Source organism: Microcebus murinus, chromosome 10 (genome assembly GCF_040939455.1).
Source record: "Microcebus murinus isolate Inina chromosome 10, M.murinus_Inina_mat1.0, whole genome shotgun sequence".
NCBI classification, from domain to species: Eukaryota; Metazoa; Chordata; class Mammalia; order Primates; family Cheirogaleidae; genus Microcebus; species Microcebus murinus.
Window position 1 is genome coordinate 68,710,886 of NC_134113.1, and position 25,800 is coordinate 68,736,685.

Consider the following 25,800-nt stretch of genomic DNA (forward strand, 5'->3'; position numbering starts at 1 on the left):
CCCTGTGTGCTAGAAAATACCCTTTCAGAATGCAACCCTGGGAACACTGAATGCAACTGTATAGAAATGAATGTGAATTTACAAGGCCAGCAAGGCAATCTACAAGAACGAAAATGTTGGGACTACAGGTGTAGTCTCATTTTAAAGGTAGCATAATTAAAGTGTGTATGTTTTCACAGTTTATGTAAATGTACCTCCTAGAATACATGTAATGTTTTCTGAGGACAGATGTGATCCTTGGTGCTATATCTGTCACCTAGAATGAACGCACCATTGGTTTTGGAGGTGTTCCTGTGTGTTGGTGTTTTTAGCCGTTTCTCATACATTTCACACCTAATCCTCAGAACAGTCCTATGGTAGAGATGAGCCCCTCAGTATCAGGTGGCAAAGCTGACTCATGGTAAGTAGATTTCATACCTCATGAGCACCAGAGCTGGAATTCAAACCTGGATCCAATTTTTTTTTTTTTTTTTTTTGAGACAGAGTCTCACTTTGTTGCCTCGGCCTCCCAAGAGCTAGGATTACAGGCGTGAGCCACAGCGCCCGGCCTCTGGATCCAATTTTAAAACCCATGCTCTTCCTACTCTTCCAAGGTGCCTTTCAAGTTTATGGTAAAACTTTTCCCCTTTAGAAAATTACGTAAAAATAAACATTGTGTAGGACTCGGCTAAAACATGACATATACTCAAAGCACCAAAAATGCATGTCATATTTTTTTTTTGGCTTTTTAAAATCACTGTTTATTCCATTTGGTAGAGGGTTTTTTTCCATACAAATATTTGCAACAATTTTGAATTCCCCAAAACCATACATAGACGATAAATACCATGCTATTAAAGTATTAAATTTGTACAAAAATACTTTACAGTTTAATACTTGTTTGTTACAAATAAAAATACATATTTAAGTGACTCATGATCTTTTTTTTTTTTCTTAACATGATTCTGCTTTATACTTTCTTGCCCTGGCGGTTCTGAAATGTGATTGAAGTAATATATTTCTTTGCACAAAAAGAAAGGTGAACTTTTTCCTTAAACAAAGGACACAGTGTTCAAATGCTTTGCCTAAGTGGTAGTTTGAATTATTGACCAAAATGAAAATGTTGGGAAAAGAATCATTTTGATATGGAGATTCTACCATCAACATACAGATCTATTTTTTTTTTATTCACCAAATAACAGTTATTAGTGTAGCTATTCAAAATATCTGAACAAATGAAAACAGTTGCTGACAAACAGTAAAAGCAACTGTCACGATTTATTGCTTTGAGGGATGGTAATAATTGGCAATGCATTTTGTGAAAAATATATTTACAATTTCAGTAAGTGGCATGGCTCAGAACAAAAGATAGTCCAGTGTCATTTTTAAGTACATGTGCTGTACACCCCTCAATATTAACCAGTTTTCAAAACATGTCAAGCAGTATGAGTTTCATTTGCCTATCATTAAGATGAACCTCATTTTAATAGACTCTTCATTCTCTCTTAAGTTCTTAGTCTTGAATTTTAAAAATAAGATAATATAACTAATTCTCAGTGTGACTACACACTCTAATTCATTATCAGAGATTTTCAGCTATTAAAAATGTGTCCTTAAAAAAAAAAAACAGGTCACAAGACATATCCTGTTTGATAATTTGTTGCATAGGGAATAGCATACATCTTAGTTTTAAAAATCATTCCTATACTTGGGCAAAACATTTACCACCACCTATTATGGTCTCCTACGTGCATCATTTCGGAAACATTTTAAGATAACTTAATTTTATACCTGTGCCCCTCCCATCCTTGCAGTCCCAGCAGTTTACCAAACACTAATTCCCCTAGTAGAGCCAGCTTATGAAAAGCCTTGTTGGTCAAATTCTTACATTAATGACTTCATAGTAAGAAACCGATTTCAAAGTGAATTAAGGAAATTATCATGGAGAATGTTTTCAAACAGGCATTTCTTTTTTAAAAAAAGTGATCGTAAGATGAACTTGTAAAAATTTCCTCTGATGTTAATTGTGGGGAGGGGCAACCTACCTATTCTTCTCTACCATTGGGCCAGACAGGGAGCTGCCTGCCAGATACCATAGTGGTCACCAAAAAAGAAACCTCTTCAACTTGAAAAGGGACGTGAACATGAGCCATGAGAGAGATTTAAAAGACCCCTGTGCTTGCAGTTAATGCCACATGATTATCTGTGCTTTCAACGTCACAGAAATCTTAAAGGGATTTTTAGCACCATGTAGATAGTCTTTTGTCCTGCTTTATAAAAAGCTTTGCTATAATGTATTAGTGGGTTCTCGTGTCTCCAAATTACCACCGTGGCTAGGCTGTTGGAAAAAAGCACTATTCTGTTCACTCCAGTCTCCTGGTAGAGTCTGTTGTTCTATAGACTTCTGTGAAGCCAGTGGGTTTCTGCTAATAACCAGGTCCAGCTTGTTACCGGATTCTGCTATGAGGGGCACAACTAGGCAGCAGTCAAAGTCTCTTGTTCGGACGTGATTAACCTGAAAGGTCAAGAAAAGCCATTTTCAATTATTGTTGTAACTATTTCCCAAAGCCCAGAGGAATACTTCAGGTGCAACAAGTTGTTTGCAGTCTTGAAAGTGCTAGACAGAGTACCACATACAGAGAGGTCGATCCCTGCTCTGACTGCATATATGTAATGTGGCTACTGGCGCACGCATCGTTATCTGCTACTGCATTGCAAGGCAGGGAAGAAGTACACACACTACCATCCTCGTGCCAAGCAGGGTGCTTCACCTGTGGGGGGGTTCTCTGAGTGCTGAATATTATCCCCAATTTACAGATGAGAAAGTGAAGCCTGGTGAGGTCAAGAGCTTGGTCTTAGATCTGCAGTCTGTCTGATTCCAAAGGCCGTGCTCTTAACCATGATGCTGAACTGCTCTCTTCTAAGTGAGCTCACCCCCTCTTCAGCTTATACATGTGCTCATCTTCTTCCACTTCTCCTTCACAAAAGTTTTAAAAATCATCTACATGCTGCTTCCCCTCCTTAGCTTCCCAGTGGCTCCTTGATCTTCTCAGGCGTGGGCCCTGACACACGGCTCTGCTGGCAGTGACCCCACTTGTCACACCCGGGAATGCTCTGGAGCTCCTCCTCCCACCCTTTAGCATTTGCTAGTCTTGACACTCTCCTTCCTGGGTCCCTATGACATCACTTTGTTTTGATCATTTTACCACTTTTAACTGTTCACTTTCAGTCTTTTCCTGCCTTTATTTCTTCCTGTCCTTTAAATTGTGTTATGGTTAGAATTCTATGCTTGCTTCTCTTCTCTTCCTTATTATAAGCTCACCAAAAGCAACTTGATCCAAACCCATGCCTTCAGTATTCTAAATCTTTAGCTCTGTCTCTAACATCTCTCCTGCCCAACAGATCCAAACTGCCAACTGCCTTCCACACTGCTCTATTAGGAAGTGCTGAAGATACTGAAGTCTCATTAGGTCTGAGACAGGTGTCTTACCCACACCTACCTGGTCTTCTTGTCTGTGATCTTCCTCTCCCCCGTCATATCCCCAAGCCACCCACAATATCATATTGCCTAAATTACAAATTATGTCATCATTCTGCTGAAGAAATTAATATGCCTCCAGCAGAAAGCCCAACAGCTTTATGATAACATGAATGTAGCCTACTTTTATAGCCTCAACTTCCAAGACATTGGACGTATAGCTGGAAGTATAAATTGGAGGTATAGCTCCAATTTATAGACTAGGAAGACATTCACAGAGGTTAACTAACTTGTCCATAGTTGTTCATTCAGCAAATATTAGAGCATCTATGGGAAATAAAGTGTCCCCATGCTCCTACGATAAGACTGATTGTTCTACTGCCATGTTAAAAATAACTACCAGAATGGGTTTAAAAACTACCTAATTGATCAATGCCAACTTGCTTCAGTGAACACATCTCTAAAAACCAACCCATCGGTGGCAGCCTCATGCTTTGAAAGCCAGCTGTTTGGTGACAGACTCACCCAGGTGAGTACGTTTCTAAGATTGATGTCAACTCCCTTTCCTTCATAAAATCTGTACATAAGATCAGAAATCTGCTTTGCTAAATGAAACTGTATCTGACCACAATAGTACTATGTTAAGTAAGGCAGGTTCAGCCTTTTGGTTTCAGATACTGTGTGAGACACTGAGATATCAAGCACCGCAGAATGAGAAATGAGAGAATAAAGGTGCTAGCCCTGCTCTGCAGAAGTTTACAATCTGCTGGGGATATATACAGGGAAACAGGCAGTTCTAACAACAAATTCCACCAAAGGAAAAGCCTTCTATCCTATATAGGAGGGGCCCCTAATCCAGTCTCGGGGCAAAGGAGGCTGGGTGGGCATTTGTCAAGTGAGACTGAAGTCCTCTAGGCCAGTAGTTTCCAATTTGGCTGCCCATTGTAATCACCTGGGGAGCTTTAAAAACACAGTGATCCCAAATCTCACTCCCAGAGATGCTCATTTAATGGGTCTTGGATTTGGTCTGGGCAAATCAGGTGAGCCCATTATTTGGTCAAGGATGAGAATCACTGATCTACATGAGACCAAAAGGTTAAGCAGGAGTTAGGCTGGTAAGGAACAGGGCATGGAAGAGTGATTCAGAGAAAGGGAATAATATACTGCAGGGTTCAGAACCAAGATGCTTTTATTCTCCTATACGGTACTAACCACTTTTTATGTGACAGGCATTGCTCCTAGAAGTGGAATAAAGCAGTGAGTAAAATCCCTGACCTCATGGAGTTACGTTCTGATGGGCAATACAGAGGAAACTGATGACTAGTCTGGCTGCGCTGCAAAGAAAGAAAACAGGTGAGGGAATGGAGAGGGAGGGAGGCCCTTTTAGACAGAGTAGTTTAACATGCCTGCGAGCAGGGACCTGAAGGATGGGAGGAAGCACGTTTGGCAGCAGAGCAGCGCAAGCTCAGGGGACAGCAGGTGCAAATGGCCTGGGTGCAAATGCACTTGGTGTGTCAAGGAACACAGTGGGGCGTAGGTGGCAAATAAGGCACATTCTAGATAGGAGGCCAGAAGGTGGCAGGCCTCCTGGCCTCCAATCTAGAAGGAAGAATGGATAGGAGGGAATGGCCTCCTATCCATTCCCTATCCTATCAAGAATGGATAAGCCATTCCCGAAACAGTCCAGTTGTAGGCAGAGAGTAAATGAAGACAAAGGCAAGACGGGACACTGGCAAAGGAAAGAGAGGCCAAGTCCCAAGGGCCTTGTAGGTCATGCTGAGGAGTGGGGAGAGGTTGACTGGTGGGGCGTGGAGTCAGGTAACTACGTATTATAATATTTATGTTATTGCTCTATGACTGTGGGAGACGCCCATGGTTGAGTAGGGTCAGAGAAATAAGCATTAGATTAGGAAAGATAGCTTTGAGCTCACTGCCAAAAAAACCTGATAAGAAATCAGAGAATGTTCGGGGCTGGGATCGAATTTACTAGGGCTGAAAATTCTTCATTCAGCTGTTCACTCCTACTGATTCCATAATTTTGATGACAAGGTTTGAAAGGAAGAAGAGCAAAAGGCTCCAAACATGTAGGAAGACTTGGAGGAAGTTCCCGGTTATAAACTAGTTGCAAGGAATTAAAATTCCACCTATAGTCTTACCTGTAAGAGCCTGTCATAGGGCTTCAAGCCACCAAGATCTCCTGGGCCAGCCGGGCGAATATTTTTAACATACACTCCTTTCTCCAGCAAGCCATCTGCTACGCTGAACCCAAAGTCCTCCATGTCAGAGTCCTTGTACAAGGTCACCTGAAAAGTGAGAACATGTGAAGGGAACATTTAGCTGGGCTGGAGACTTCTGCTTCTGAAACTTCTTGATGAGCAATCTTTTTAAACTAACTTCAGTGACATAACGGATTTATAATATAAGCATTCGGTAGCTCCCCTCCCCAACCCTGCAGGTTTTTTTTCCCCACTCCAAGAATATCCTTGTCCTTGGAATTTATAAGTTCCCCTCCAGAACTCAAAAAGGAGATGGAGAACTGGAGAGTTCTGTCTGTCCTTTTGTCCTTCCTCCTTCCTCCCTTCCTTGTTGGAGAGAATCTACTCAGGGCAGGTTGACTTCTACCATTTTTCCTGGAGCAAGCCCCTGGTATGAGGCAGCCCTTTGCAACTGCTGAGATGTCGAGGGAGAAGCCAACCGCCCACCCCACTCCCGCCTGGCGCTGTGCTAAGTGCAGCGCTCAGTGTACCTTCTCCCTTTGTGCAAGTACCACGCAGTCCATCATTTTATGCGCCCTGGCTCCCCAGTCAGTGCCATCACAGAACACTACCCAAAGGACCTGAAAGTGTTCCTGTAACAAACACCTTGCCCTGGGACTTGGCTCGGCTCGCTCCCTGGGCACTTGCCTAGGGTTTGGCTTAGCAGCTCAAGGCACCCACCCCCGTGTGCTGCAGGCCATTGCCACTGTCTTTGCACCTGGGGCCAGCTACCGCCAGCTACAGCTGCCCCAGTCCCTGACCACCTGTAGGAGCTAGTCTCAGGTGAAAAGAATAAATCATCTGCGCATTCATCAACAGTTTATTAAGTCCCTGCCATATTCTAAGCACAGTTCAGAGAGCTGGACCAGTAGCAGAACAGAGACAGAAGAGCCTGCCTTCCAGTAGCAAACACTAACACGCAGCAGTCCCCGAGCACCCGCTGTGCTGCACACTCGGCACTTTGCATGTATTTACCACTCCAGGTGGCCACTGTTTCTATCAAGATTTGCTAGATGCTTTTCACAAAAACTGATGCACACTTCAAGCAGTTATTTGGGCTTACTTTTTTTTGTTGTTGTTACTGTAATTATACAGTTACATGGCTGGATACTTTCCAGACAGCACTTTATATACCCCCCACACACCTAGATTTATTTATTTTTACACAACTAATACATGACTACATTCTTGTAAAATAGTAAAAAAAAAAAAAAAATTCAGAGCTATACAGGGCAAAGTGAAGATAAAAACTTTTACCGCAGGTTAATTTTTTTATCCAATCATTTTACTTCAGAGAGGTATGGAATACCGGAGGAAATACAAAAGTGATCAGCGTGTGGATTTTTATTTTACTGGACAGAGAGCTGAAACATCAAGCTGACTGGGTCAATACTAATCTCCAGGCCGCCCTGGTGGCTACTGCCACGTTAGAGGTGAGGAAATTCAATTTTATAGGGTTAAGTGACCCGCCCCAGGTCACGAAGGTGTTGAAATGGTGGGGCCGTGTCTGTCAGACTCCAGACATCAAGCGCTTCACCATTTATACTCTACTGCTGCTCACCATGCCTTCTGTCTTTAATTCTAAGATGTATTTGTTTCCAACATTTTAAAATTTCTGAAGTCAGACTGTATTTTATAATCGGTGGCATCTTCGATCCCATGAAATACGGTATATCAGTGTTCCACCTCTACCTGCATCTTCCCCACAAGTACGTCAGAAGGTGAGGGCAGACTTTTATAGCAACTTTGCTTTAATGGAAGGGCTCAGGGATGTGGCAGATGTCCCCCCAAGCTCCTTGATGGGGGTAGCAGTATTTTTTTTTTGTTCAGCACTATATCCCAAGTGCCTAAAACAGTGCCTGCCACATAGTAGGGTCAGTGTTTTGGCCAATAGAAAGTGCTCATCTTGGCACACCATGTGGCTGAGAACCAGCCATGACGTGTTATGCTCTTATGAGCCATTGCAGAAAATGTGTGTGTGAACAATGAAGGATTTAATTCTGGGGTTCAAGCCATCCCCCCCCATCCCTCACCCAAGGCCATGCTGGGAATTAGCAAGGCCGTCCCGTGACAAAGTGGCCAGGCAGGATGAAGCTCCAAAGTCGACGCTGTGTGGCCATGAGAAGCGAGGGCCCCTCTGGTCCTGGAGCCAGGCCTGCCCCACCTGTGGGCCGAGGAATCCCAGATTCTTGGGCAGTGGGGAGGCAGGTGGAGCGTCCTCCAGTGGGGATGCTGGGCTTCTTGCTAATAAGGCCTGTGGGACTTGACTGAGTAGTTTAAAAAGCAAACATGTTTCTGTCTCTACTGAGTTTGTGAAGCAGATCATACAGACAGGGAAGCAAAACCTCAAAGACGGACAGATAGCAAGCAACAGAGAATCGGTTCAAACCAAAACAAAATCTGCTCCACAAACTTAGCAGAGACAGGTAACCAATGCTTCCCATGAGATCACATCACTCAATGTCTAGTTGTTCCACTTTGGGTGGGTGCAGGTGATGACAGCCTAATTCTTCCATTGTAAAGTTCCTCTTCAACCTTTAATCTAATGGTTTCACCCACCGATGATCATTGTTGGAATCACTAATTTCATTAGGGGTTTACAAAGTGATAATCTTGTTCTAATCCTATTAACATTTCCTATATTTATTAGCTAAAATGATTTTGTAAAGGAGAATTCACCTTCCTTCAATTAGTGCTGTTTGCTTACTCTGAAATGCAGGTTTTATAAAATGGGCAGAATGAATGCTAATTCTTTCCTTCCAGTTTCAGAAGCAGGAATTAGTGCGCCAAATACTTCCAATGGTGTTTCAATAAGAATATGTGTGTGTGGGGGAGGTGGCTTTTGTTAAGTAAAGTATCAAAATGAATCTATGGGTTTTTATATGCATTTCAATGCATTTCCATGTATATATATATATAATTTATATATTCAATGCATTTCCATATTCTTTTGGATGTTTAAATGCTCTCATCTTGGGCCACAGGCAGTCTTTCATGTTGACTCCTGTGTCCTTTTGATAGGATCCATTCATTCTGATAGCTCCTTTGCTTTCTAGTGCAAGATGTCCCAGAGTCACCATGAATATTTTCTGGCACAAGATATCACAGACTAACCATGAATATTTCCTGGCTCCCATCTGGAAGCAGCTATTCCTCCAAATAGCTGTGACTAGAGGAAACATTGCTGGTTTATATCATAGCCTATTTCCTTCTGTCTCCATTCTGCTTTCTCAAAAGTGGGAAGGGAATAGAGGAAGAAGGGAAAAGTGAGGAGGAGGGGAAGGAGGCCAGTGGCTGATAGGATTGGTGATGGGCTGACATTCTTGGGAAGCTGTTTACTAGTGGATGAAATGTCTCTGTCTGCGGTTGCTGCTCATGTGCCACTCTGGCTTTATCTGTGGGATCTCTTTTGCCCCTTTTCTGTGTTCCTAGCCATGTTCTTTCTGTGGGACAAGCAGTACACCCAGGGCGGGGACCATCACCACCACTCCTAGAGAGTGGTGCATCTTCCTTGCTGTCTCTCTTCCTCTTGCGACTAGGTACAGGGGTGCAGTCCTCTGGGTAAGTGGACTGGCTTCTGCTTGGCAGGCCTCGCCACATTCTTGGGACCCCAAAAGTGAGGGTCCCAAAGCCTAAACTCACTATAGATGGAAGGCCACTTTGGTTTTAGATCTGAGGCATGTTTTCTGACACAGTAAACAAGAATCCTTGCAATTGAAAGGACATTTGATGTGATCCTAGAATACCCAGTGAAGTTCTTAATTGCTCGACTGGCCTGTGATTCTTGGGTATTTGCTGCCCGGGCCAGAATCCAGAAGGGGCCAAAAGGATGAGTGGCACCTAAAACTGCCAATATTGACCAATGATAATACACTGACCAAAACATTAGAAATGGTGCCACTATATTTCTAATGAGCAGAGGAGCTCATTAACTTTAAAGTCACAGTTGTTGACCAAGAGCCTTGGTTTTTCTGAGCTGCAGACTTGCTGTATCTCTGCGGCAAACTCTTCAGGATGCCAGGCTAGCGAACAGTTTAAATCTGAAAGTCACCTGTTTCTCTAGAAATATTTCCTAAGGTCAGAGGATACTGAATTTTAATAGTCAGCTCTGTAGTTCTCCTGGAAATAGCTTGGCAATAGCCAATTAACAAAAATGAGATTATTTTAAAACCACATAGGAGAGAAGATTCCAGAGAAATCAATAATTCACAAAAACAGGGAGCACAGCTTGCTGCCCTCAAAGCAGCAACAATAAATTGTGCCATGTGGCCCTGTTAACCCAGAGCTGGGCAGTGGTGACCTTTATTTCTTGTCCAAAAATAATTCTAAGGAATCCCAGGTTTAAGTCACACTTTTCTCACCCCCGCAAAGAAATCCCTTATCCAGGTCCTCGCGCACATGTGATTGCTTTTGATCTCCCACCAGCTCTGTGCGGCCAAATCATTCCCTTTCCACAAAGGAGGACACTGAGCCTTAATGACACGGACAGGCTGACTTGTCCAGTGCATGCGGACGCTCCAGCATCAGTACGAGAATATCTGACTTCATTTGCTGTGTTCTTCCCACCAAATCGTATATATTTTTTTCCAGACATATAATCTCCTAGCTAGTCAGGCAGCTTTTATCCATTTCCAACTGCCCAACAAACTAAAGATGAATAATTTATCATGTCTGCTGTGTTCCTTCTCATCAGAACCCTTTCGTGGCTTTCCACGAACATCCACAGAGACTCCTGCTCCCTGTGCCTACAGCTCCCCATCCTGTCAGTTGGCTTTGCAGTCTACTCTAGCCCATGTAAACCAAGCTTTTTCCTGTACAGCCTCTATTTTTGTGCTGACTAAAGTATGCCTCCAGGGAACCTGGACCATGAACACAATTGCAAGATATTTTTTTTTCTGTTCTAAAAGAGCCAACTCTTAAAACATAACACCCCTAGGCTAGGATACAGTGCTACAAAGCACAGTTCAATTTGACCATTTGTCAGCATGTGCCGCGATGGCTTCTAGCCCTCCCAAGAACAGAAGCTTTAACAGGAGGCAGGGTGGGTCCGCCACGATTCAAGTTCAGCCTTGTTTTATATTTCTAAGCAAGTCTACCCACATGTCTGAACAGTGTCCTCGAGGCAAAGGTCGGAAACCCGATGCTCGTGTGTTCAGAGTTGACACTTGTGAAAAGCTTTAGCCACAGAGCCAACTCTCCGCACTTGGATTTTAAGGGCAATTGCAGCTACTATCTTGAGCAAGTTGTTGTGAGTGACAGCCATCCTGGAAGCAGTTCTCAAGCTCTGACAGCCTCTCTCTGGCTCATTCCCTTGTCCCAATGGCCTTCAGGACCAGACCGACCCCTGCTTCTCAGAGATGGTGCTGGTTTTCCTCTAAATCACCAGGCACTTGAGTTTACTCTTGGAAGACACCGCTGGGGTAGCCCTGTCCCTTTAAACCTGGCAATTCAAGTAATGTCACTTTTGAGGACAATCCTACACTGCCTGCAGGGCTGGAAGAAAAAAAAAATAAAATATAGTCTCAACTGTAATCTTCCAGCCCAAGAGGAAGCAGTCTCAGTTTATACCACCAGAAACTCATGGGTTTTGAGACAAATTGGGTCGGAAAGGCAGCTGCTACCCCAGGCTGGGGAGCCCCGCTGGCAGAGGGGAGACAGGGACAGCTGGTGCACGCGCTGCCTCCTGCTGCTCTCCAGCCACAGGGTGGCACGGGGGCTGGGAACATGAGCTCCACGAGGGAGTCTGAGCTGCATTTTGGCTGTAAGTGTGAGCAAGTCAGGGGCTGACCTGGCTCTTGGAGAGCGCTGAGTTCCAACCCGGGGAGCACCACCATGCTTATGATCAGTGGCAGGTGTGTGTGCTGTCTTCCCGGCCCACCCCAGACACCTTCACACAGCCCTCAGGTCGCATAAGAACAAAGAGGAAAGAGCTGGATCATCCTCCAAATTCTCCAGGAGATCAAGCCATGAGCTGCCGACAGTCCCCGAGTTATTGTCTGCTCTGTCACAGGCTCTCTCCTCTCACCCCGGCGACCACCAAGTTGGCCCGTTGTGGCGGAATCCCTGCCACGGTGGCGTCTTTGCTCAGGCCTGCCGGCTGCCCGCCCCTCTGCACCTGGCCTCTGTTTTATACCTACCATGTCGCTCCAGCCTGGCCTTTCTCCCGCTCTTAGTTTTTCCTGATTTCCTCTGCAACTTGCGGACCTCCATTCCACTCAGGTGCATATGGGTCTCCTGGATTCAGGAGCCACCTGCAGCTCCGGGTGGGCAGCACACCTACCCCGACTCTGAGCCTGTGGGGCTTGGGGCCAGGCTCATTGTCATTCGGGAAGGATGACCAGCTACAACTGACCACAGCCCCGCTTCAATGAGCACTGACAGTCTTGGTTTTGGTTTGCTTTCCTCATTGTAGGGATTGCTGATGTCTGACGTTATAAAGGGCCTTAGACAAGGAAAGAACTCTATACCCCCATCTTAGGGAAAGAAAGAGACAAGCCCTGGGCTCGACTGTTATCAATTTAATCCTTGCCATAGCCCTGCCAGACAAGTGACATGGCAGGGCAAGGAGGAATAGGACAACGGGGCTGTTCTCCAAGAACATGGACATCAGGGAAGCAGAGTGACTGTCAGAGAGCTACCCGACTTGTAAGTGAACATCTTATAAAGACTTTACAACCTATAAATAAGCATGTTTGATCGCAACAGAGAGGCACAAGGATGTGCAGGAGAGAGGAATAGTCCCCAGGCCAGAGTCAGTCTTAAGGGCAGCTGTTAACATTTCGGAAGACAGGTGGGAGGGGTGGAGCCACGACAGAAGCAGTGAGTGGAATGATCAGACGTGAAGGAGGAAGGCAACCAGGACGCGGTCTAAGCAGCCTGCCTCAGGGTCACTCGAGTCCAGGGGACGGCAGCTCTGACTCACTGTTTCTACTGCTCAGAGCTCAGACTCTGCAGAGGTGGATGGCAGCTTGTAGGTGAGTGATAAGATACAAATTGAGTTCTGTCTGGTGGAGATGCAAATGATTTCTGCCCCTTTGAAGATAACTGCGGATGCTTTGCTCATATTTCCCTTCCCGTCATTGAGCAGCTTTGATTCTCACTTAGAAGTCTTATCCCAACATTCTTTTCTTCCCCACTGACTGAGATACACACACACACATTAATATATAGTCTCTTTATCCCTCTTTAAACAAGTTTTGCCATCCTGCTGTCATTCTTTGTTAATGAGCTAAACAAATATGTTTTGACATGAGCCAATCATTTGCATAAGAATTATGTTTTTTCCAGCAAATTCTGTCATTTGTGACAACCTGAAGGAACCTAGAGGACATTATGTTAAATGAAGCAAGCCAGGTTCAGAGAGATAAATACCATATGATTTCATATGTGGAATCTAAAAAGGTTGAATAGAGAATGGTTGTTGCCAGAGGTTGGGAGTAAGGGATTTGTGGGGAAAGGGGACAGGTAGGTCATGGGTACAAAGTTTACCGTTAGGAGGAATTAGTGCTGGTGTTCTAGTGCACAGCAAGGTGACTATAGTTAATAATAATATATTGTATATTTCAAAATAGCTAAAAGAGGGCATTTTAAATGTTCTCATCAAAGAAATGATTATTATTTGAGGTGATGAATATGCTAATTACTCATGTATGCATTCCACAACAACAAAATATCATTTTGTACTCTATAAATGTATATAATTATGTGCCCATTAAAAATAAAAAGAAATCATGTTATTTATATCTCAAAATGTATGTTTTAGTAGAATCATAGACAAGGGAAGCTGATGGAAATGATACAGTTTGCAGATTGCCAGGGCTGGATGTTATTGTTTGTGTGAAACATATAACCCACATTTCCACCAGTGGACATTTGTTCCACAATTCTATGTTCCCCTACAATGTTCTGACTGTTAGCTGTCGCTGTTCTACACAGAGAGAAAATGCTTGTCAGACTGGTACAGTGACAAGTCACTAGGCAACACGTCCATTTCTTTCTGTAAATGGACTGTCACTCTGCTTTACTGCTCCGTCTCTGCTGGCTTTACGGCTGCCGTCTGGGTCTTGTTCAAGTCTGGGATGCTGAGGGGGTCTCATTTTCTGAGTTTCTGACACTGTACGGCAAGACTGAATGATGGTGTCTTCACCAGGCAAAATGCCATCTTGTAAAGTCTCCCTCTTCTGGTCACAAGTGACCCTGGCCCTTGTTTGGTAAGTGAGCCGACTGAGGTTCGTAGAAGTGACAGGGCTACGCAGTGGCTGACTAGTCTGCCTGACGCGGAAGCCTGAGTTCTCTCTAGTTCATCATTCCTCACCTAAAGAACGAGAACCTGATCTAGCAAAAAGCGATAAACGAAAGCAAAGCCTTCATATATTCAGTGTGTTGCTTTTAGCTTTTAGTGACTTCCGCACTAGACAATTCTACATCAGCTCTTTGGGGAGAGTCTAGGGCCTGGCACGAGGACTTGCCCCATCTTGAGTGCCGACTCCAAATATTTGGTGAAGAAAGAGGCATGTGCAAGAATAAGGTACGCATTTCCATTTCACATTCTCTCCTAGGGCTGAGACCGCTCCTGACGTGTTGAGAATGTCAACATGAAAGAAGCTGGCATTAAACACTGGAAGTGACGCTGCTTCCAAGGAGTAAAACAACTTTTATCGTTTCAAGAAGAGCAAAGCCAGCTTTAAGAAACAATGGTGATATAGCACCTCTTGTATTTTCCTGGATAGAGCTGGAACCCATTCTACTAAGTGAAGTATCTCAAGAATGGAAAAACCAGCACCACATGTACTCACCAGCAAATTGGTATTAACGGATCAACACCTAAGTGGACATATAGGAGTAACATTTATCGGGTGTCGGGAGGGTGGGAGGGGGGAGGAAGGGACGGGTTTATACAACCACAACGAGTAAGATGTGCAACGTTTGGGGGATGGACATGCTTGAAGCTCTTACTCGAGGTGGGATGGGGGCATGGGAAATATATGTACCCTTAACACTTGTACCCCCATAATATGCTAAAATAAAATAAAAAAAAGAAGAAGAGCAAAGCAACCCTCTCAGAAAACTCAAATACATTGAAAATGCAAAGGGAACTTGGCTGCGGGGAAAGCTGATGGTAGCAAAAGCAGCTGTGAGACATAAAGAGATCACTTGTGAGTGACTCCAACGTTCAAGCGTTGTGCCACCAGCAGCCATAAATAAAAGTAGATGCTGGAAAAATTAGTTTTAAAAACCTTTCTGTGAAAAGATAGATAAAAATAGCTGCATGCAATTAAGAAGTATAACTTTATTGAGAAACACGAAGGACAGGGCTAAAGGAAATGTCGATATGAATTTTTAAAAAGTCCAAAGACTCTGAATGTGGAGAACTTTCCACTCTTTTTTTTTTTTTTTTTTGCCTTACGGTGTGCAAAGAAGTGAAGCTAGAATTCATCTCAGAAACAGATTAAGTGGACTCCAAAGGATATTTAAGCTTCAGAGGGAAAAGGAGGGTTATCAATGAACTGTAGCTAAGATCACAGGTTCTTTATCTGCAGAAAGAGAGAATCTGCGATAAGCAGTGCTCCAAACCAGAATTCATTTGAAAGATAAAATGCAGCGGCTCTGGGGCCTCCGGTGCAGCCTCATTTCCTCTGTGCCCTGCCACCCAGCTGTCGCCTATGGCTTCTCTGGAACAGAGTAATCACCTCCAGTTAGCAAAGCCTGTGGGAGCCATGCTTAATCTGTAGTCGGCAAAAGACAAGATTGCTAAAATGTAGGTTCTTGGCCTGCACTCCCCGAAAGTGCTGTCAAGGTACATCTGAGTGGGGCTTAGGAACCTGCATTTTAACCAGTAAAGGTTATTCAGAATCCCCATCCCCAACTATTGTCTGAGGCTGCCATCCTCAAATTATTGGCTGAGATCTATTAGTTAAGTCCTGAAATCAGCTTAATGTAATTAGCATTTGAAAAGAAACAGAAAAAGTGTCAGTGTATCCTGTGCAGTGAATGTTTGGATGCGCCCATACATACGAGTGTGGGTGATGTGTGTGCCGCACTGTGGGCCATGATGTGGTTCGGATCACGCGTCCCTGCTGAGAAAGGCGGAGAAGCAGTGGCCTGAGGGGACATGAGCATCGCTTCCTTGTGACTCACTCACTGTTCCCCCACAGCCCCACCCCCAAATCCCTCCAGCTCCAGCTTCCTCCCATGTCTACACAGCCAAAAAAAGAAGTGAGGCTGCCTTTGTTCTCGGGTGTCAGGATGACAACTAACATTGTGGCTTCGGGAATGAATGTGGACCACTTCAAGGACAGCCTGCCAAGACAAGACCACATAGAGCATGAGACCCCGCAGATAATGGAAAATGAGTGAAAACCATTTAGACCTGACCTGCAGTTGGGACCTTCCGAAGGTCTGAAGGAAGAGAAAAAACAGCAGAAAAAGAGGGCAAAGAGGGCAAACGGTAGAGGGTAAGTCAAGACCCCCAGAAACTGGAAGGTAAGCCAATACTTTACTCTTCCTGTATGAATATGATGTTAGTAACCCGCCCTCAGGAGACAGAGTGGGTTTAGCCTTTTCCCCCCAGCAATGGGGTGTTTCCCAGCCCATTCCATGCACATGGCTAACTTCTAGTGAAAATAATAAGATCTTTCAGGTGCTGGCCTGCATACGAACAGGTCCACACCTTGTTGTCATGGATACAGCCTCGATCATGTGACAAACAGCCACGAGAAAGATGGCAGCAGGGAAATAATGCCAAGCATGTTTAGGATGCTGTGCTGTTTATCTCATCCGGCCTCTCCATGCTGGTCTTTGCAGCCCCTTGGGAATTTTTCCACTAGGCCCACCTGGGAAAGGCCACCAAGGGGGCTCAGGGGACTGAAAATCATACCTCATTCTGACTGCTAAGCTGTGCACTCTGGCTTGGGTTACCATCAACTTGAGGAAGGAGTGTTTTCTAATTCCCTCTCTCCAGAAGAATGCCTTTTCCTAATTTTCACAAAGGTTTATTTAGTACAGGCTAGTAGAGCCCTAGTGGGACAATAACTCCATCAACAAGTCACTTTGCCTTTTCATGATGACACCCACATGCCAGACACAAGCACAGTGACCGGTCTTTGCTCTGAGATAAGTAGCTTTTCTAAGGGCCATTTCTCCTCTCTAGGACTTCAAAATTGGAGGGTGTGCTAAGCAACAAACATTTTGGGTGGCCTATTAAAGTGACTGAACTCCTTTAAAAAAGCACACATACCTTAGATAGGAGCATAAGCCACTCCAAGAACTGCATAGCATCAGGCCACCAGCTTCTCTGCTGCATCTTCACTTAACCATTTCAGGGGTCTTAAAATGCCCAGGACACCACTTATTTTTGAGAGTCTTATTTTGTTGGGGATTAATTCATAAAAAAAAGTGAAGCTGCATGGGAAATTGTACTTACTGTCCACTTAGGGAACATGACTGAAACGAAGGAAAAAAGAAGCATCCTATTTGTTAGGTCAAGGTTGCCCATTGTGTCTGTGACCTTGTGGTCTCCTGGTTCACCCACTGCCACACACATGTTCCAACCAGTCCATCCACTGCCACACAGCATGCCAGTTAGTGGGAGATCCTTTTTTTCCCTTTTTAACAAGATCCAATTTTTAGCAGAGCCACTTGTTTTAAACCTCAGCTATACCAACTTGCACTTCCAATTCATTGTCATTATCTTTGCTAAATGCTTTCAGTGCAGGAGAGATGAAGGAGACAGTCTTTTGTATTCTGGGGCTATCAATCATCTTCCTTTAAGGAGACTGCTTCACACCAGAGAACGAGTCTATTTTATTCGTGTACTTTCTCTATCCTGTGTAAATGAGGGCTAAAAATGTAAGGCATATAGCACTTAGTAGGCACTCAATACAAGATGGTATGCATTCTCTTTGGGGGTGAAAGGAGGTGGGTTATTGAGCGTGTTCTTCTCTGCCTGGGCAGTAGGACTGGAGAGAAGAGGGGAAGGCAATGCTCCCAGACCCTTCAGGGAATCTGCAGGAGCCAGCCCCTGTCTTGATATGCAGACTGGGCATTGGATATGCACCTTCTGCAATCTAATCAACACAGCAGTTCTTACGGACTAATGGTGTGTGTCCATTTGTGTATTAGGACGTGTGACTTATCAAGCAGACACATCAACTCAGGGTAACTAAATAAAACAAGGTATTAATAACTTGTGGCATCGGGCTAAAGCTTAGTCCTCATCCTAAAATGTCAGAAATGCCTTTGCTTCTCTGTAAGTCTATGATTCTTCCTAACACATGGGGCTCCAATTGTAGGCTCTGGTCATGTTGGGATATTTGCATTCCCTCAGTGTAAATCTTTGACACCTGTTTGCACATGCTTCTTTTTGTGCTTGGAACACCCATCCACCTACCAGCTTCCTCTGCATAGGCAACACCTACTTCCAGAAAGCCTTTTTTGTCCCCTCTATAGTGGCTTAGGGTCCACTGTCTCTCTCTCTCTCTCTTTTTTTTTTTTTTAGTTTCATCTGAATTTTATATATTTTTTCTACTTATTTTTAATTTTTTAAAATTTCAGATTATTACAGAGGTACAGCATTTTGGTTACATAAATTGCCTTTGCCCCGCTCGAGCAAGAGCTACAAGTGTGCCTATCCCCCAGACAGCACGCACCGCACCTGTTAGGTATAAATTTATCCATCCCTTCCTCCTCCCTCTCACCCGCCCAACACCATATGAATGTTACTTCCCATATGTGCTCGTTAGTGTTAATCGGTTAGTGCCAATTTAATGGTGAGTACATGTGGTGTTTATTTTTCCATTCTTGTGAAAATAGACTAATGGCCAACAAACATATGAAAAAATGCTCAACATCTCCAAGCATCAGGGAAATGCAAATCAAAACCACAATGAGATATCACTTAACTCCAGTGAGAATAGCTAACCACAATGAGATATCACTTAACTCTAGGGAGAATAGCTTTTGTTAGAAAGTCCCAAAACAACAAATGCTGGTGTGGAAGCAGAGAGATAGGAACACTCATACATTGCTGGTGGGACTGCACACTAGTACAACCTCTGTGGACAGTAGCATGGAGATACCTTGAAGAACTAAAAGTAAAACTACCATTTGATCCAGCAATCCCACTACTGAATATCTACCGGAAGGAAAAAAAGACATTCTATAAAAAAAAAATTCACCACTATAATGTTCATAGCAGCACAATTCACAATTGCAAAGATGTGGAAACAACCCAAATGCCCATCAGTACATGAGTGGATTAATAAACAGGGGTATATGTATACCAAGGAGTACTACTCAGCCATAAAAATAATGGTGAATTACCTATTGTATTACCTGGGAGTGTCTACCCTGTTTACTCCAAGTATGCCCAGACTTGCCTCTATTGTTGTATTTACCACATTATCTCTCTCCACTAGTTCCCAGACTGTCTCTTCACTAGACTATGCACTCTCTGGGGATCTGCAATACATTCTTTGAGTGGATGAATGCACAATATATGTATTAGATGAATGAATGAACGAGTGAGTGGTGATAGAATGAACCCAGGATGGGAACACAAAATTCAGAACCCAACTTCCCATACTATACTTTCTTTCACCATATCCTTTGTCAGCTGCAAAATAAATAGCTAGATTTTATAAGGTGGTTAGGGAAATTGAAGTCTTCAGAGGAAAAAGAGAGTGGCTGGCCTATTACTTCCCCTGAATCTGATATTTATTTGCTCATCCGGGTAAGACAAACAGTTAATCTCTAGTCAACAGATTATTAACTACAGAGGAGGTCTTTGTTCTCAAGAAAAGTGGGATGAGATTGTTACTATTTCATACACTTTTATATATTGGCAAAAAATAAAGCACTTGCTCTAGAAAAGAAAACAAGAAACACTCCCTTACCACTGCTCTCCTTGGCCCAGGGTTCCATAAAACTGGGCTTACATATGCCTTATTTAAAGTCTGCTGGAATCTCTGGGATTCAGCTCCATGTACAATAGTGGGGTTTCTTCGGTGAAATAAAGTGAGGCAACTATCACAGTCAGGGATGGAACAAAACCAAGTCTTATTCTGTCCTGGCCCAAGACATATAACTTACATCTTGAAGAGAACTTCTTGTCTCCTGAATGACATAACCATCTCTTGTAAGTCTGTCACTGAGGATTAAGACTTCTCACATTGAACCAGAACCCCCTTCTCAGCAAAGCTAGGAGAGAGTGTTTCGATGTTTAGAAAATCCTTCTGTCTTTCCAATGAGATTAGAATAATAGACTAATTCATCAAAGTTCCATGTGACATTGGAGCCACACATTTTTGTTAGAAGATTTTGGCCAGAAATATATTTTTGATAAATACATTGCCTGAAAGCCAATTTTTCTTGCTTTCTAGGATAACCTCCCTGGGATCATGTTTTGAGAACAAGGTCTGAACATCTGCCTCTAAGCTTCTTTGCATGGCTGAGTCCACAGGAGAATGTCACGGCCATACTTAAACACCGGGGCATGCACACAATGCAGAATGGCCACTGAATTTGACCGTAGGGAAAGGGAAGAAAGCTAACTTACCTTGTGCAGCTCCACAGGAGTGGGGGACATGATCTCCTTTATTTCCTGTTTCATTTTTCTCAGGGTCACAGACTTCCTGCCCACATCTGAGGGCAGGGTGTTGCTCCGCGCTGTTTGGCTATAGTGTGGTCTCGGGCTGCTCCGTTCCTGGAAGCTGGCCTGTCGCCCCAGCTGACTGCGGGGTGTCGGAGCCTCGTGATTCAAACTCATCGTGCTCCCCGACATGATCGTTGCCTGTGGCATTGACAATTTTCAGAAACAATTAAGCCATGCACTAAGAAAAGGGTTTAGTTGCTCAACATTAAGCACATTTCTCCTTCTGCCCAGGCAAAATACAGTCTCTTCAGGGCATAACCAAAGGCTGGAGAATGGACGCACTAATTGAACTATGAAAGTCTGGAAAAATGCTTTGCAAGTGACATTTATAATGCACATCTCAAATCCAATTTAAGTACTTAAGCCATTGAGTTTATTTAATCAAATACCACCCCTGGCAGTTTCGAGGCAAATTGAAAAGCTCTAACATTTGCTTACTGCAAACTACATTTTAAGTATTAACTTTCCACTGAGTGGCCCTAACAGATGGGATTCATGAGGCCACCTTCAATTTATCTTCCAGAAATGAACTAAGACCTTCTCAGCGGGGGCCCAGGCTGCCTCTATTTGCAACACTGCCTCTAGCTGCAAGCGGAGCTCACACTTGGCTGGAATGGGATTACTGACACCAAGGCAAGGGGTTCTCCCCAAGACTCCCGTCTAGCACTGTGCACTGTCTTTCCTTTGGCCAAGTGGCCTGTCCCTGAAGCTTGTAGACCAGCAAGGCCTCCACATTACTTGGTATAGATCAGTGTTTCTTACAAATGGTCTTTGATCCTCAAAGACATGAAAAAATAATAATTTATTATACTCTTGTAATCAACCCTTTGCTCAAAAGCTATGAGACTTGGGTGGGATTTATTCAGTGAATTGGGAAGTCTGTTCAGTTTCAAATATGTTCCCTGCATAATTCACAAGCAATGGCAAGATTAGATCCCAAAGACGACTCTCAGAGCTGAAACGAAAAAGGATTTGGAACCAATTATCACATAGGGGATATCCATTGCTCATGGTTAGAAGATGCTGAAATTCTGAAAATATGCCTGTAGCCAGCTTTGGACTCCTAGATATGATGGTATATAAAGGTAAACTAGCATTGGTCAATCTGCCTGAAACCATGGGAACAGGAAATAAGTCCCATATGCCATGTGACTGGCTGCAATAAGATTTAGTTGCTTATACTAATACCAATGCTAAAATGGCATTATTTAATTCTGTTAAACAAAATTCTTAATTTGTTGAGTGCTCTGAATGTATTCACTCATGGAAGCCTCTCAACAACTTTATGAGGTAGGCACTGTTACTCCTCTTAATTTACAGGTGAGGAGACTGAGACACAAAAAGACTGACTTACCTAAGGTCTGTAGGTGGTAAGTGAGTAAGTAGTAAAGGTGGAGAGCACTTTACCAAACTATTGATCAGGAGGGAACACTGCAAAGTGAGTGGAGTTTTCATTTGTCATCTAAGATTTCAGAATTCTAAAATTTACCTATCATTTAGCTATATACACACTATTAACAAGATCTTTGAGTAACAGCCAAGCATTGGCACATATGTACATATATCTAATGACCCTGTTGAAAAAGACACAAAACAAGTAAACTTATCAATATCCTAACTAGATCAGTTACCTCATTGATAATTTTGGAAAAGAAAATCAAAACTGTAAAAAAAATTTGCTGATCATTAGATATTAAAACCTGCTAAGTCCCATATATACTTCAGGTAGAATATCATTTAATACTTAAGTATTAAATGGTATTAGATAGATATAAAATTAGATAGATAAATATTAAAATTATTAAACCCATTTCAGTTAAGAAAAGGGGTCAAGTATTAGGTTGATCCTTATGAAACTTCCTTTAATCAGGTCAAAAAAATACCTAATATTTAAGCAAGGATGGGTTATCCATATTATGGTTTATTTCAGATAATTACCCTTTTTAAGTTTATTGAAACCTTTCCATTACTAGCTTCATTGGTGTCACAGGATATCCTTTATTTCATAGCACCTACTCATACATATCACTTCTATGTTTAATTTACTGTAACGGATAGCACCCGATGATTGTTTTCTTGCTATGGTGACCAGCCATTACTTTTACCTATTTAGTCTTGTTATTTGCTTTGTTTTTTTTATATTTTATAAAATATTTCTATTTTTTAATATTCACTTTTCATGGGAACAGCAAGAAACATTGTTGGAAGTAAAACACTTAATCACTACATCTAGGAGATGACAGTTTTGCTCTGATGAGTCTTAGCTGTTGTAGAAGAAATTACAAATTGATTTAGAAAGGGTTCTCATGGAAGAATGAGACATTATCAATAGTTCTTTAGTCCAAGTTTTCAAAACATGGCTTGATTGCTTTGTTTAAAATTAACTTCAAGTAGCATCTAAGAAGGAATATAAAAACTAAAACATAAATAATAAAAACTAAGATAAAAATTTTAAAAATAATTATTTTAAATTACTCAGGATTTGTTTTGGCTTCAAGAGTATGTATTGCCTGTTTTCATTTGCCACAGTTCATAATGATAAGTTCTTTCTAGGGCAACTTAAAATTTTTCATCTGACATTTATTCAAACCTTCCTATATCATACTAAACAAAAAAATAGTTAAAGCATTGATTTCAAGAAATTGGCAAAAATAATAATAGTGAATTTTTATTGAATCCTTTAGTACTTTATTGAACATTTGTTAAGTGCCACATAAGGATTAGCTCATTATAATCCCCGTATTTTATAGAAATATCTAGTAAGAGAGGTTAAAAACTTATCCAAAGACTTTTTCAAATTTTTCTCCTTTGTTAAAGCTACACATTTTTCATTGCTAAAGCTGAACCTAAATTATTGCTAGCAATAGGGAAAATGATTAGTAAATTAATTAATTTTCATTTTTATTTCAACTGTAATCATTTTTCATCTTAGCTAACCTACTTTTATTAGTGTTACAGTGTGCTTTAACTTTTAATACTGGATGTAAATCTCATATGCAGGAATCTAGCTCCAACAATATTTTTTGCATATTACCATTTCCAATCAAGGGCATGGAGTTCATTTAAACTAATAAGTGAGTATTCTTTGTGGTAAAAGTGTAAATATGACTCTAATTTATGAATTTGCCAATCATTCTTCCTAGTAGAAGATTTTCATTTCTCTTTGGCTTATAAATTCAACCTATTTCCTTTCTGGATTTCAACGGCCATGCCTGCCTGCCTGGAGCTATGTTAGAGCAAATTTATAGGCTGTGGTAACATAACTTTGGTGCTGATGGATGTTATTTTTATGAGATAACTAAATTTCTGGGTGAAAATACAACCTCAATGTATTACTTCTCATGTCATTTTCTTTTTACCTAATGCAAAAGAAGCTATTAGAAGATAGCGTTTTCTTCGAAAGAGAAGTATTAAAATGCAAAGTGAAAAAAGGCATATGAACCAAAACATGCCTTCAAAAGCAAGAGTATGTTCGATAATTGTGAATTGGGCCATTATTATTCCTTTTAGGCCACTTTTACTTGTCATTCTACATACAGGAGGTGGTAAGAGTTTAAATAAGCCAGGTGATACTTAAGCATTCTGCTCTTTTTGAAAGTTGTCTAAAAAGGAATCAATTGCTAACATCTTAATTCATGTAAATTTTATAGGATCATCCATGTCCAGATCCTTTAACTGTGCTCCGAAGCTGAAATTCATGCCAGGTAATACTATGATGTTTACAAATTCAAACTAATATTTTTCTTTATAATTCTCTTTGCAGATTCACAAACATTAGAATCACATAAAAAAAGTCCACACATGCAATTGAGAAGCAAAATAATATAAACATGAGTAATCATTTTAGAATTGCGAGAGTTTCACCCCATTATTGCCATTCACATTCCTTATGGTAACTTGGGGACCTCGTATGACATCAAAACAAAAATGAGACTTTTGCCACTTTATTTTTTTACAGCTCAGAAAATTTAAAAGAACATAAAAGGAAACAGTCCAGGACTTCCCAGACTAAAGTGTGAATACCGTCAGCAAATTCATGGCTTTGATTAAAGAACTCACCAGGAGCTCAGCTATTACGCTCCATCATCGTTCTTCCATGAATTCACACTAAGTTAATATGGAATCAGGATTTGCAATTAGCAGCAAAGTACTATGTCGTATTTTAGCCGCTTATCAAAGAGACTGGCCTTTTTCACCAGCTGCGTTGTCATGCGTTTTAAGGGCAGAGCAAAATAAAGATTTCCTCTTATGTTCCTCTGAATGATCAAATTTCTATACCAGGTACAAATGAAAACATGCCAAAGAAACCTTTCTAAAGCAAGTAAGGGAATGGGATGCGCCGCTGCTGGGAGACTTGGCTCGCTTTTTAGCGATTTGGTGGGAGACAGGTACAGTCAGGGTTAGCAGGGAGCGATGGCAGAAGCCACAGGCCAGTAAGCTTGGGGGGTGGAAATGGGGAAATAAATACTTTCAACTGCATTGTCTAAAATCAAATGGCTGTCCCGAAGGCAGGGGGGCGGGGAAGGCAGCTTCACAAGCAAAAATATAAACATAAAGGGTAGCTACCAAGAGAGTCATGTTTCTCAAAGACACACGCCTGTCAGCTTTCTCCTGTGGAAAGGGGTTAAAGCTTTTAAATGAACTGATGTGATAAATGCGAACTTAAAAGGACCAAAAAAAAAAATAATAATAATGAATGTAGAAACGATAAAAGTAAGTAGCGGGACCGAGGCTACCTCCAGTTCTCTGAGGATTCCTGATTGTCCACAGGTTTCTAAATCCTCCAGCGCTTGAGACCAGAAGTTCTCCTCTTGTTCGGCCTCTGCACTGTCGGAAGCCCCTGCAAAACTGTCGTCAAGAAACACAGGCTGGGTTAGGAACTTGCCAGACATAATTTGATTTTTTTCTGCAGCCAGATTCTCTCTCCTTCCTCTTACACACACACACAAAAAAAATAGAAAGAGAGTCATTTGGGATCTGGCTTTCTTTCAAATACGGCCTCCAAGTACAGTCAGCTCCAACGCAAGGGTGCTTTGGGAAATGCAAAGGGTCTTGAAGAATGCAAGGATGGTCCATGGTCTTACTAACTGAATTCCAGATTATTCCTGGCAACTGCTGAAGGAGCTGCATCCACATGGCCCTACTGGAATGAAATGGAAGATGGGAATATATTTCAGCTGCTATATCTACAGGGAAAGATAAGTCTAATTTTTCCTCTAAGAGAGAAAAATGTGTTTTCCCCACTTATAAAGAAATTCATTATAAATAAATGCTATCATTTTTTATAAATTTCCCTAAACTGTTTTGGTAAGGAACAAAATGCTAAAATATGCATCTTTGCTGAAAATATGGGACCCTCGATGTATCTTTCTTTTTTTTTTTAATATAACTTAATGTGAAACTTTTAAAGGAAAGGAGAGAGAGCTAGTTGTCACAGA

General features: G+C 42.2%; 1 protein-coding gene across 9 annotated transcripts in view; it reads right to left on the bottom strand.

Moving 5' to 3' along the window:
- Positions 1-556: 556 nt before the first annotated feature.
- Positions 557-25,800, bottom strand: part of GRIP1 (glutamate receptor interacting protein 1) — a 617,604-nt gene continuing 592,360 nt past the window's right edge. For 5 of the 9 annotated variants that reach the window (XM_076007469.1, XM_076007468.1, XM_076007464.1 and 2 more), the window contains 5 exons: positions 25,099-25,210; positions 24,929-24,973; positions 20,267-20,500; positions 5,614-5,760; positions 557-2,494 (listed from right to left, as the gene is read on the bottom strand). In XM_076007469.1, coding sequence (XP_075863584.1) covers positions 2,267-2,494; positions 5,614-5,760; positions 20,267-20,500; positions 24,929-24,973; positions 25,099-25,210 — 766 coding nt within the window. In that variant the 3' untranslated portion in view covers positions 557-2,266. The remainder of the gene's footprint in view (positions 2,495-5,613; positions 5,761-20,266; positions 20,501-24,928; positions 24,974-25,098; positions 25,211-25,800) is intronic. The other 4 variants (XM_076007466.1, XM_076007471.1, XM_076007472.1 and 1 more) reach the window with 1 other exon arrangement.